Here is a 13,704-nt window from a genome sequence, read left to right as displayed (position 1 = left end):
CACAGTCTAATCAGCTAACATCTCATTAACATGAAACAGCATCCTATGCTAACTTATTTCACATCCTTACATCCACAGACATCCTGAGAGTGTCCACAGAGAACATCCAAGAGTCCCCTGTGCACTAAGACGTAGCTGACAGATCTGGACTGAATCCAGAGGCCAACCACCTGCCATTAGCTAAGGCTCATGGGAAGTGTCCCTCTGACACGCATTCATTCACGGACGTAGCAGCAAGCATGTCACCGGTAAGAATCATCGTATGGCTTGACAATTGTATGTGGCTTACATGTCAGTCAGGCACCTGGTCTCCACAGTAAGCTCACAAATGGATGAAACTAGTTTCATTGGCTCTCAAGCTCTGTATGCGAAAAGGAGAAGCATCAAGGAAAGGTGATTAGATCTCTTTTTCGTCAAGATGGTCCCAAGATTGCTAGCCCCATAATCTGTCACCCCCATCACAACCAGATGCCTAGTTTACCTTTGCATATGCCAATGGCTGAGATTTGCTCTTTTGTAATTAATAATTATCTATGAATGTCTCTTAAGAATTGTGTCAGCCAGGTAGGGTAGTGCACGCCTTTAATCCCAGCCCTCCAGAGGCAGAAGCAGGCAGATCTCGGAGCGTTGGAGGCCAGCCTGGTCTCCAGAGTGCGTCCTAGGGCTACACAGAGAAACCCTGTTTTGAAAATGAAAAAGAGTTGTGTCAGAGAGCCACGCGTAAGGTGCATGCCTGCAACCCCAGCCCTTGGAAAATGGATGCAGAATGATCAGGAGTTCAAAGTCATCCTCAGCTGTGTAGTAAGAGGGTTTAAGGTAAATCTGTCTCAAGCAAAACAAAACAAAAGTGTTGGGAACAGCTGGGTATGAGCTCATACCTGTAATTCCAGCACTTGGGTGGGGGCAAAAGAACGTCAAGGAGTTCCAGGCTAGCCTGGGCTGTCCTGTCCAACCCCACCCCAAATAAACAAAACAAAACAAAAGATAAGAATGGTGTCATGAGACTCTAAACTCGTGATACATTACCCACAAAACTCCATTGGATTCTCTCTCTCTCTCCTCAAATTGTGTATTCTCAGTCCCAACCCTTGCCACACATTAGAAGGATCTAAGAAGCCCCAGCAGTTAAATTTGTGTATGATAGGGAGTAGCAGACATCCACATTTGCAACATCTCAGGTCATTCTCTTGTGCAACCGGTGTTCTCAGAGAGGTTGCATCGTCCCCATTCTTCAGTTCTTCCAGAACCTCCCACTCTCCACAACCCTGGAGAATGTGGACACGTAGAGCAAGCAGTCTTTTTTTATAGCAGAGGAAAATGCTATTTTTTTTAGTGTGTCCTTCCATTTGTAAGCAGGCCAAATCCTTTTGGGGGTTATTGCTAAAGCCTTGTGGAGCTTACATCATATTTTTTTTTTCAGAAGAATCCACTACACGTACAAGAAAGAGATGGGTAAAGTTTACCAAAGAAGCGTACATTTCTACACTTTACCTTGCTTATGTGGTAGTAAACCACACATCTGATTTTCAGAGGGAGGAGAGGTTAGAATGTCCTCTTCTGAGCATTGCCATTTCTGTAGTTATTTTGAGCTTAGGCTTCTTATGACAATAATCCAAAGGCCTCTCCCATAAATGATGCCTCTCTCTTCATCTCTCCTTTCAGAGTCTCCCAAGGAAAGAACTGCTAGGACTCTGCTCGTTTGATTGCTTTTGTTTTTACACAACGCTACTCCTAATTTTTTTTTTTTTTTTTTTTTTTTTGGTTTTTCAAGACAGGGTCTCTCTGCGTAGCTTTGCACCTTTCCTGGAGCTCACTTGGTAGCCCAGGCTGGCCTCGAACTCACAGAGATCCGCCGGGCTCTGGCCCCCGAGTGCTGGGATTAAAGGCGTGCGCCACCACCGCCCGGCTGCTACTCCTAATATTTAACCACTTCAGCATTTTTTTTCTTTATTGCACAATGATACCTGGTCAATAAGGGAAAATAGCAGTCCAAAATTACAATAAATGACTCTCCACTGGCTGGACTTTCACCTAGGCAGCACACACCAGACACAGACAAACAAAACCCTGAACATAAACCAGCAGTAAATGGTTCCCTGCCCTCTGGTTGCAAAGAAATGCTTCCCAAGACCCCAGGGCTGCCTTGGAGGAGCAGCATGTCTGCAGGCAGGACCATCGCCTTAGTGATTGCCATCTTCATCTTGGAAATCAATGCACAGATCCCAGGACCCACTCCCAGGTGAGTCTGTAACTTGCCTGTTTATCTCTGGAATTCTACTGTGGAATCTGCTGTCTCAGGGTCCAGCTCTTAACAGCAAAGTAGGAAAAAAAAAATAAAGGTTAAATAGTGATATATAAAATGCCCAGGATTTAAACTTTCCAAACAAGTGAGAAAAGTCAGGGTGTGTCTGCCGGTTTGCTACGGAAGCCTGCTTAGTGCCTCTGGGACTTTGTTCCAGAGAGGGAGCTCCAACGTTAAGACTAAGATAGTCTGTTTAAATATTTAGAATTAGGAAATAAAACTGGTTGTCGCCAGTTTGTGAAGATCAGTGTTGATCAGTGTCTACTGTTTGAGAAGTTTACAATGAAGGAAGTTAATCTTTCCATCCCTTATCTCAAACCCTAATACTTTTTAACTGTTGACCGAGCCGTTGTGGTGGCGCGGTCCGGTAGAATTTGCTGAAGCAGGCAGAAGCAGGAGGATCACGAGTTAGTTTGGGGCCAGGCCGGGCCACACATGTAACTGTTGGCTGTAGGGCTTTTGGGGCCCCCACATGAAATAAGGGTTAATCATTTGTCTCCTGTGACATCACATATTGTGCCCCATGTTTTGTGTCCTGGGGTCTTAGGGTCTACTTGCTCTACCCAAGATGGCCATGGTTCTCCAGATCAATGGCCATGCCTCCAGCACTGTCTCTTTAGTTCCTTTTTACCTGATCCTACTTGGGGTTGCAAAACCCATAAGATACGGTTTGCATATGGTGTGAGGGTGTTCTCAAAACGGCATTGCTGAAAGCTCAGTCCCCTGTGTGGCAGCAGAAAGAGGTGGTGGAGCCCTTAGGGAGTACACACTAGTTAGGTCTCAGGATTCCACAGCCATGAGTGGACTATCTCTGAGGAATGGGGGGTCAAGCCTAACAGAAGTGGCCCCTAACAGGTCTGTCTGGCCAGGCCCTTCCTCAAGCCCTTGTTTTCTTACTAACACATGTGCCCCTTCTGAACACAGGGACTTCCCTTTCTGCTTTTAGTGCCCCTGTTATGATACAACCACGGGAATCCTCTCCAGATGCCTGGCCATGCTGTTTGCAAGTCGTAGTCATCAGAGTGTGAGCAGGGTTCCCTCCCTTTAGACATTACCCACATCAGGTATTCTGTGGGAGCAACACAAACAGAGCGTGACACCACACCAAATACACCCAGCAAACCGAATCAACAGGACAATAAAAGCTTCCTGAACATCACTGCACCCAGCACTGCCAGAGATTATGACTCCATGAGGCTCCCTTCCTTCCATCTGGATATCACAGGACAAGACACAAACCTGTGTCATCCAACGCAGCAGGATCTTCTCTGAAGACAGAACGGAAATACCCCCAATGCCAACATCTTCCTGGACACTGTTCCACTGTTGGAGTGAACTTCGACATGTGCCCAGCTCCCCTCAGTTTAACCAAAGTCTATTTTGACTTTCCTAGCCAGCCTTCTGACTGTGTTGGTTGTGTTCAGGATTGCCTCTTCCAGGAGCGGACTCAAGGAGGAGAAACTCAGACCCACTTGAGCCCTGGGAGAAGTAGCTCAGCCAGCTTTCCTCCCTCCCACCCACTTCCTCTGCTGACATTAGCTAAGCAGTATCATCCTGCTCAGAGAATGTTTTCATTTGAGGGGGGTATCTTAGCTCAGAAGGAATGCGTGCACTGGAAGATACGCTGGTTTTCTTGTACTTAACCTGACCCTCTCTTAGGTTTTTCTTTTTTAAATCAAACAACTCACATTTCTAGACGGTGGCTCAAAACTGAAAGGCTGTGGGAAGCCCACGGTTGCTTTGAAGTTCACACCCCCTGGGTCTAGTCACACTCGGCTGTTCCAGGAAGGACCAGGCAGACTCCTGGTTGGCCCCAGATCCTGGCAATTGCCCTCCCCAGTTCTCCTGAGCATCCTGCACTCTCATAGCCATGCCTTCAGCCTGTGCCAGAATGTCCTCACTCAGAACACTCTGTGCTGTGCCCTTTGGTGGAGGATGAGGTTACGATGAAGGGTTCAGTGACTTCCGCAGCTACGTGAGACCATTTGCTTGAATATTGGCAGCAATATTTCAAATGATTTACTTTCTGTTTAAGCATGTTTTATTTTACATACCAACCACAGATCCCCCTCTCATCTCTCCTGCCGCTCCCCCGCCCCTTGCTTTTCCTCCCCCTGACCCACCCCTTTAAAAAAAAAAGAAAAGATTTATTTATTTATTATGTATACAGTGTTCTACCTGCATGTATGCCTGAGCACCAGAAGAGGGCACCAGATCTCATTATAGATGTTTGTGAGCCACCATGCGGTGGCTGGAACTTGAACTCAGGACTACTGGAAGAGCAGCCAGTGTTCTTAACCTTGGAGCCATCTCTCCAGGCCCTCAAGTGATTTCTAAGCATATATATTCTTCAGAAAGGAGCTAGACGCCCGCAACTCACATCAAGTCACCATTATATACCAAGCGTGCAGGTTGAACCACCTTTATAGACCAGCTGTGCAGGTTGGAATGAGTAGCTCAGTCCCTGTCCTTGGTCTATAAGACACTGATTGTGGTTGGCTCTTATGACTGCCATAGAAAAGTCTAAAATCTAATTGGTTTAAGCAAGCTTTCTCTCTCCTCGTCTGGGGCTGGAGGTCTGAGAAGATGTTGAGAGAGTCAAGACCCCTCTGCCACTGTTCTGGGGCCTTCCTAGCTTCTGGTGGTACCCTGAAATCCTTGACATACTTTGGCTTTCTAACCCTGTCTCTGTCATTATGTGGTCATCTTTCTTTTTTATTTTCCCTGACCACCTTCCCACCATACTGGAGTCCCATCCTGGGTTAACACATGTTAGGCAAGTATTCCAAAGCTGGGTAATATATATGCCCAGTCCCCAAATCAGTCTACGTCTCTCTTTCTCCCCCTTTCTCTCCACACATGCCACCCAAGCAAAGCCTTTTCCCATGAGTTCTGGAGATCAAACTCATGTCTTCATGTTCATACAGTAGGCATTTTGCCTATGGAGCCATCCCCCAGCCTCCAGATTTCTCTTTTTATATGGACACCAGGTGTATTGGATTAGGACTTACTTCAGTGATTCCATTTTAACTCAATTACTCCTATCCAGATCCTATTTACAAATAAGTTCACATTCTTAGGTACCAATTAGATCTTAGGACGTCAGCATATCACTCACTTTTGGAGGAAACACAATTCGGTTCATACATTTACCATGACAGAATCTACCCAGTAGTGTTTTCATGTGAACATTAGTTATCACGTGTGTAAAGCAACCAGAGCTTCCTCCCCAGGCCTATGGGAAGAATTCACTAAGCATCGGGTATATTTCTTATAATGATTTCATGGCTCTTTTTTGCTTTGAGTTACCTCCTGTTCAAGAGAAGAGATTGAAGTTACAATAGCTTTTGGGAGGATGTCACAAGATTCTTAGAGCTTTGCTAATAGTAAACTGCTGGGTATTTTTAACTCTTGCATCAAGGTGAATTCCCAGGAGAATAGGTCTGGAGGGAACCATCGTCTTAGGTTTCTCTGGGTAGAATGGAAAGTTTTACATCCAATCTGAGAGAGAAATAATAGCTCAGAGTATAGCCAGGCTGCTTGCAGAATCCAGTCTCCACAGCTGCACAGCTGTACACCCAAGGCACATCCTGTTTCCTCCAAACTCATGTGTCTCAACAGAAACTTCACACTGCAATTGTGTAAACTTGATTCTTGTGTCTCAGCCACTAGTGTAAGACAATGGAAATGTCTCGTATCTGTTGCTACTGGAGCTAGTCCTGACGTGCAGGTCATCGGTAAAAGCCATTTTATGCTGAGTCATTGGGAATGAATAAAATAAGTCTTGTAAACTCAGGGATGTGCCTTAAAATGTTGACAATGGGCACTTCAGTTATGTTTTCACTTTATCTTTGTGAACTATGTGAATTTAGCATACAGTCCCGATTAGCTGAACTTTCCCCACGGCTAACGACTCCTCGTACTGGGATATCTTCCCCCTTGTGCCAAGCACACTGCCTTGAGTGTGAGCAGCTACAGTGGTTTTTCTTTTTCTGGAAACTTCTCTTCCTAGTGGGAAGGGGGGGGGTCCTTCCTTTAATGTATTTCTGGCCCAGAGCTAGATCCCCTGTGGTGCTGATGTCCATTGCTTTGATCTGGGGAGTGCCTTCCCAGCAGAGATGGAAACACTTGATAGGCTGCATGCACTTGATAAGCACATTTTCGTGTGAGAACCCAGAAAGTGCTTAGCAAACACTTCTCTGCTCAGCCTAATAGCTCAGCAGGATGATAGGCAGGTGGTGAGTGCTGTGCACACTCGGTCCAGTCCGCAAGCTACACAAGGTTATCTGCTGAGTGAGTCAAAGGGGCTGGCAGGGCAGTGCTGGGCTCAGAGCAGGGGTGAGTGGGAGAAAATGGGCAGAGTTATTTGAGGCCACTGATCTCCCGTCCTAATATTTATGCAGCATGCTTATTCACCAATGTTCTGTTTGCATAACCTTTTAGTCTCCCCCGCTAATTCTCGAGAGCCCTGCTTTTCCAGAGCGTTGGGAGAGCCAGACACCTGACATGGTAAGGACAAAACAGCCAGGGACTGACACAGCTTCCCATTTCTTTATGCCCCGTCGGGCATCATTTCATTGTAAGGTTGCTGTCGATCTAGGTTAAAGCACTAGGTTGTCCGATGGTTGATGTACTTTATTCGGATGGCTATATAAAAATAAATTGTGCACTTTCTTACCAACTCACGCTGTCTCAAAATGTCCAAAAATCTCGAGGCTATTCCATCCAGGAATTATTGAACAAGCCGTGACTGCTCAGCTTATTTCGAAGATGGTTTGAGTTGAGGGAGGAGAAAAGCAGAGACGAGAGCGAACTGCACTGAACCAGGCAGAGCAGATGTTGATCCTAAGCCATTAGTAGTTTGACCTGGGAGGAGGAGGACAGTCCTCCATTTGTATTTCCCATCTGTGAGTCATAACCAATGACACTTATTACCCAGCGTCAAAAGGAAACGCTTCAGAGGAAAGCACTTAGAAAGCAGTCATAGAAGGCCAACCCTGGCTAAGCAGGTAAAGGCATTTGACACCAAACCCGGTGACCTGAGTTGGTCCACCAGAACCCACATGGTACAAGAAAACAAATGACCTGGGAAAGTCCTCTGACCTCCATCTGCACACTGCGGCAATACCCCCCTCTATAAATGAACAAATAGACAGATGTCTGTCCACAAACTTGAAATACAAGAAATAGAAATTAACAACCCCACTTTGAGGTTTAAATATAAGGGTTTGGGTTTTTTTGTTTTTGTTTTGTTTTCCTTTGTTTTGTTTTGGGGTTTTTTTTTGTTTTGCTTTTTTTTTTTGTTTTGTTTTGTTTTACTTCATTAAAACTACTTGAGGTTTATAAGCTAAATTGTGTTCCCATAAAATTGATGTACTGAAGTCTGGATGCTCAGTGTTTACCAATGTCACTGTATTTGTTACATTTTGAAATCTAATTACATTAAAATGTACTTAAAAGTGAGACTCTATCTGATATAGATAGTTGTGGGAGACCAGCTCCCACACTTATTTACCCCAGGGACTCTTGAGAAGTGAGGGATAAGAGACTTAGATAGAACTAAAGAGGGGAGAGAAACAGAGAGAAACACAGGATAGACCCGAGTGGGCCTGGATCCTTATCCACCAGCCTAGAGCTTTATTCAAAAGGTCTATTTATAATAATGCCAAGGGGAGGGGCAAAGGACCTTCCCCTTGCTACTTACAGCCAAGTGTAGACTTGGCTTCCAAACACCTGGTACTCAGGCCGTGGTCCAATCAACCTCTTATGCAGTCCTACTGGGTACAGCCACTAGGAAGCCTAGATGGGCTCCAACAGAGAGTGTCTTCAGAAAAAGTAAATTTGAATACAGAGTGAGGACTATATGAAGATACGGGAAATCCAGTCCCACAGGATACAACTACAGTACAACTCAGAAACTTAAGGTTCAGAGATCACTGCAGAACAGGAGCAGGAAGATTGTAAGAGCCAGAGGAGCAGGCAGTTTGCTGAGAGATAGTGTCTCCTAAGAACATCAGAAGTTACACCCAGAAAGTCTCACCAACAGGATTGCCTTAACAAGGACACCAACAGACATGCTAAACTGCATGAGAGCTCAGGAGGCCTTAACCCTGCACAAAAAAAAAAAAAAAAAAAAAAAAAAAAAAAAAAAAAAAAAAAAAACCTGTAGCCAACTATGAGAGTGGGAGAAATAGTCTTCTCCAGGGAGAAGCATACCAATGGCTTATCCAATACCAAATAGTCAGCCCTGAAAACATACATACAAGTAACATAATACAGACAATACAGATTGAGCAGGTTACATGTAGTTACACATTTAGCAATATATATGTATCTAACAACAATTAATTTTTTAAGATTTCTCTTTTTTATTATTATTAAGACATTTTCTATTCATTTTACATACCCAACCACAGATCCCCCCTTCTCTCTCTTCCCTCCCCCCAGCCTTTGCCCCCAGCCCACCCCCATCCCCACATTTCCCAAGTCAAAGTCTCCCATGGGGAGTCAGCAGAGCCTGGTACATTCAGTTGAGGCAAGTCCAAGCCCCTCCCCCCTGTACCAAAGCTGCGGCGCAAGGTGTCCCACCTTAGGCACTGGGCTCCAAAAAGCCCGCTCATGCAATTACTTTTTAAAAAGAGGCCATGAGCCGGGGTGGTGCACGCCTTTAATCCCAGCACTCAGGAGGCAGAGGCAGGTGGATATCTGTGAGTTCCAGGGCAGCCTGGTCTACAGAGAGAGTTCCAGGACAGCCAGGGCTGTTACACAGAGAAACTCTGTCTCAAAAAAACAAAAATAAAAACAAAACAAAACAAAAGGGCATGAATTTAAAAGCAAGCAAGGAGTAATATATGGGAGGATTTAGAGGAAGGGAAAATAATGTTATATTCTCAGAAAGTATGAAATAATTAATAAAAAAGAGATACAAGGAAGAGAATGTGACCATCTACAAGATGATGAATGAATCCTCAGCAGAGAATAACCCTACTACACCTAATCTCAGATTTCCCTCCTCTAGAATTGTGGGAGGGAATTAAATTTCTATTATTTAGTGACCCAAGCAAATTAGTATACTGAGTATAAGATCTAGAGAGGAGTGTAAGCACTATGCCCAGGGCAAGCATTCGATCTTAAAGCATCTTCCTTTGGGGGTAGGTTATGTTATTCAAGGAATGAACTCAAATCACAGTCCAGGAGAGCAATAAAAGATCAAAGGTGAGGATTGAGCGCTTTGTACTAAGTCCAAACTGGAGTGAGATTGTTGAAGCAGAAAGAGTTCTTAAACAAGATGTTAAGAAGGAGAGGAGCAAGTGCACATACAGTAAACATGGGTTATTAATGCAAAGGCCTTTAGAAAGCTGCATACAAGCAAGGCCATGGTCACTATAGCAGGGTTTAGTCACCAATGCGTGGGCAGAGGAACAGAACTTCTCCCCAGCCCCCATCATTGACCAGGATCTAGTTGTACCCAATACAGAACTATAACTTCCTTTGGAGTATTTCAGTGGGTTCAACCTCCCAAGCACGATTCTCTAATATGCATCATACCCTCTGATAGGTAGTTGAGAGATAAAGATCTAAGGGCTCTGGTCTATAGGGTGGTTTCAGAAACCAAAGAAGTGATCACCCTTGGGGAGATGCTGGGAAGGAAATACTAGCATTTATCTAATGCGAAGTGAGCAGTGGATAGATAAGAACTTATTGTCAAATTTGAGGCACCAAGATGTTGAAATGGATCATGGATCGCGTTGTAAATAGACAAAGTGTAATGTAATGTCTGAAACCAGTGATAGGCTACTTCAGTGACATATTTAAGCCAATGATGAGCTCAAGTCTGAGTAACGCTGAAATAACGAGCACCCCCACACCTATATTTATTCTACACCCTCACTTATCATGGATTTCCACCAGATGTTGCCATGAAGTATTTTATGTACGGTTGTTTTGCCTACATGTGTGTCTATATACTACCTACATGCCTGGTGACCCCCAAGACCAAAAGAGGGCATCTGATCCCCTCAACTGGAATTACAAATGGCTGTAAGCCATCATGTGGGTGGTGGAAATTGAACTAGGATCATCTGGAAAAGCAACAATTGCTCATAACCACTATCTATCCACACCCCAAATTACTATTTTTAATATCTCAAGATTACGAAGTATAACCAGTATAGAACACAGAGTATCTCTACCTCTGCTTATTGAAACCTGTCAGTTCCAAAGAAGCTTTAATGAAAAACTTCTAGTAGAGAATTCCTTAGCTAGGCAACTTCAAACATACATCTTATAGAAAGATTCTGCTAGGAGTTTTGGCATCTGTGTTACAAATTTTTAACCTATATTTCCAGAAAGTGAGGGCTAATCTGGAGAGCATGGATTTGGCCTCAAGTCCAATTTTAAAAGATGATTGGTTACTCCCACATTTCTGCCACTATGGTACTAGTGGGTATACCTGACTAGGCAATTCATTATTGTGGTTCACAATGTTCATAACTGGGAGGAGTGGTGATTACTTTCCCCCTCCAGTCATGTGCACAACACATTCCAGGGCTATGGATGCTAGCCACTAAAGATGAAGCTTCCAGTTAGGTACCAGCTACAGTTCTCCGTGTTGAATGACACAAGTTTTCAGTAATAGGGTCTGACTGTCAAGTTGTAACCAAGAGCATCGGCCACAGCCTATAATGTTTAGGAGGCCTATGAGACCCCATTGACAAACAACTTAAAATATATAACCCATTCCGAGTACTGACTACTTTATTTGGTAGCATATGATACCTAGTTGAGGTACTATATCCCTTTTATAGGGTAATTCCACTTACATTCCTTTGATATATGTATATATTTTAGGAAGCTTCTACAGTAGTAGGTTTCTATATGATTTTTTTCAAAAAGACTTTAGTGTTAATTATTGTCCCATTCTTTCATTTCCAGAGTTGGCAATATAGATGAAATCTCTTTTCAGATCTTGGGTTTCTCTTGCCTCTTTTTTCTTTATTCCTCAATGAATAACTCTCCTTTTAAGATCTCACATGATTAGAATGAGTCCACTAAAAAGCAAAGGATAACTTCCCATGCATCATGTCTGCAAAGTCTCTTTTGATGTGTAAATAACACTCATAGAGACCAAGGGTTTTAAATATCTCTAGGGGGCAGTCTCCATACCATATAGAAAGATGTGAGCCTTGTCACACAAGTAGTCTTTCTAACTATTGGAGAGTTTTCAGTAGGGGCAGGGTAACATTAAGTTTGCTTTTTTAAAAGATCCCTCTGGATGCCATATGTAAACTAAGTGAGAAAAAATTACCAGAGTCAGCTAGAAGAGATGTTATATTAGTGTAAACCAGAAGAACATCTGGAAGATATTAGGAAGTAAGGATGGATTGGAAAATCATTTACAAGACTGCCAACAACAGGTTTCAGTGCTCAATTAGATGTCAGAAATGAGGGGGGGATAGAGAATTACACAAGTAACACCCTGTCTTTGGCTAGGATAACTCATAAATGAAAGAGCAGTCCTGAAAGAAAAGGAAAATAATGAATTCATTTGGGAAAACATTGAGGTCAATGGGCCATGAAGATGTCCAAGTACAGATGGAGAGTTGAGAATTGGATGTGAAAGTTTAAACTTCAGGAAGATGTCTGGACAGCACGTTTATCTCTGTCTGGGTATCATTAGCACACATGTGGAAACCATGGATCTGGGAAAAGTATAGGAGAAGAGAGAAAACAGGAGATGGGAGAAGAGAGGAGGGGGTGGGAAGGGAGAGGAGAGGTAGGAGACAAGAGGTGAGGGAAGGGGAGGGAAGGGAGGGGAGGAGAATTTAATGACTGCACCTCAATGAATAAATAGCGCTTGAAGGACTGTGGAGGAAGAGAATCCAAAGAGGAAAATAGAGCAGTTAAAAATAGCAGAGAAAAGATATGAGAAAAAGGAGTCTGGTGTTGCTCAGCTAAGAAAAGAAATGGTGGAATACTTGGTCATAAAAGGGTCCACTATATCATCCCCTTCATGGATTGTGGAGAACTGCAGAAAAAGGAGGAAAGAATTTAAGAGTCATAGGATGGAGAGATATACAGCAAAGATATGTCTTTTAGACATGACATGAACTCTCTGCCTCTTGGTTATCTGCATAAATGCAAAGCAAGACTGGGTACATTGTTATGGATGCACAACATCCATACCCAGTAGCTAAGTGCTAAGTTGCCTTTGTCCCAGAAAATAACCTCCCACCCTCACTCATGAAAGCAACCCTAATTAAACTGAGTGGGTCACACACAAGAGAAGCTCTGGAAGCATAAGAAGGGTTTCAGCAGGTCAGAGTGGGGATGAGAGAGGAGAATGGAGCCGAGATGACTACAAATCATCACGTACCGCTATGAACCTGCCAAGGAATTAAAAAGAGGAGAAAAGGAAATACTGAATACGAGTGGCCAATTGCAGTAGATGGTGAGGAGAAGCCAATAAGATAATGACTGAGAGGAAGTGAGTAAGCCACAGGACCATCCCTGATGAGCAAGGGCAGAGGGCATGGGGCAAGAGAGTTAGAGAATGGTCGGGAGGGAAGGAGACAGATCAGAGCGCAAGGTACTTTTTCAAGCACTTTGCAGGAAAAGGAAGCACGGAGGAATTTGAAATGGCTCAAGAAGCATGAATGTCTGAAGGACATGAGACTTGTTGAGGGAAGAGAGAGACATAAAAGTATTTATTGCAGTGTTTTAAAAAAATGTGTTGGCATGGAGGGCAGGAGAGAGATGAGACCACTGGCAAAAACTGGAGTGTGGAGAGGATGGCTAACTGGCTCGTTTATTGGCTTAACTTCATATGATACACTGCACTATACTGGAGGGAGATAACTATGAAGAAGAGTAATAGGAGGAGACACTCAGCTAATCAGCTTCAAATTGGAGCTGAGCTCTAAAACATTCTTGTGGAGGGACTGACCCGACCTGGACCTCTTCCTGGTGTAAGAGTTTTAATAGGACAGATGCTGAGCTAGGAAAGCAGAGGTAAAATATCTGTAAGACTCTGGTTGGGTAGCTTCTGTTTTGTTTTGCCGTCCGTGTCTCTTCCTTGTCACTTAATGGGATGACGTATCCAAGGCGGGGCTGTGGTAAGAAGAGACGCAATGGTAAACCAAATGGTAAAACCATCTGGAACTAGAATGGCTGAGAACTAAGGCTGAGCACTGTGCCTAGAGATGGAAGGGGAAGCTGTAAGTGCTAAAACACATGATGCTGAAGCTCCAAAAGATCATGAATAAGTCCTGAAGTGGGCTATAAAGCAGGAAAGCATCTCTTTTGGAACGTAAGCATGGGAGTTGGGGGGCAGGGAGTTGGTTTACGAGGTGTTTGCTACAGGAATGGTTGGGCTGGCTGGCTTAACTTTGCAAGAGAGCCAG

The 13,704-nt window shown here is 43.9% G+C and overlaps 1 protein-coding gene across 1 annotated transcript in view; it reads left to right on the top strand.

Annotated features, from left to right (window-relative positions):
- The first annotated feature begins 2,014 nt into the window (after nt 1–2,014).
- Nucleotides 2,015–13,704, top strand: part of C9 (complement C9) — a 41,986-nt gene continuing 30,296 nt past the window's right edge. Inside the window, exon 1 of the mRNA XM_028875595.2 lies at nt 2,015–2,239. Coding sequence (XP_028731428.1) covers nt 2,118–2,239 — 122 coding nt within the window. The 5' untranslated portion in view covers nt 2,015–2,117. The remainder of the gene's footprint in view (nt 2,240–13,704) is intronic.

Source organism: Peromyscus leucopus, chromosome 11 (assembly GCF_004664715.2).
Source record: "Peromyscus leucopus breed LL Stock chromosome 11, UCI_PerLeu_2.1, whole genome shotgun sequence".
NCBI lineage: Eukaryota > Metazoa > Chordata > Mammalia > Rodentia > Cricetidae > Peromyscus > Peromyscus leucopus.
Note: the sequence above shows the minus strand (reverse complement) of the source record. Positions and strands in the feature narration are given on the sequence as shown.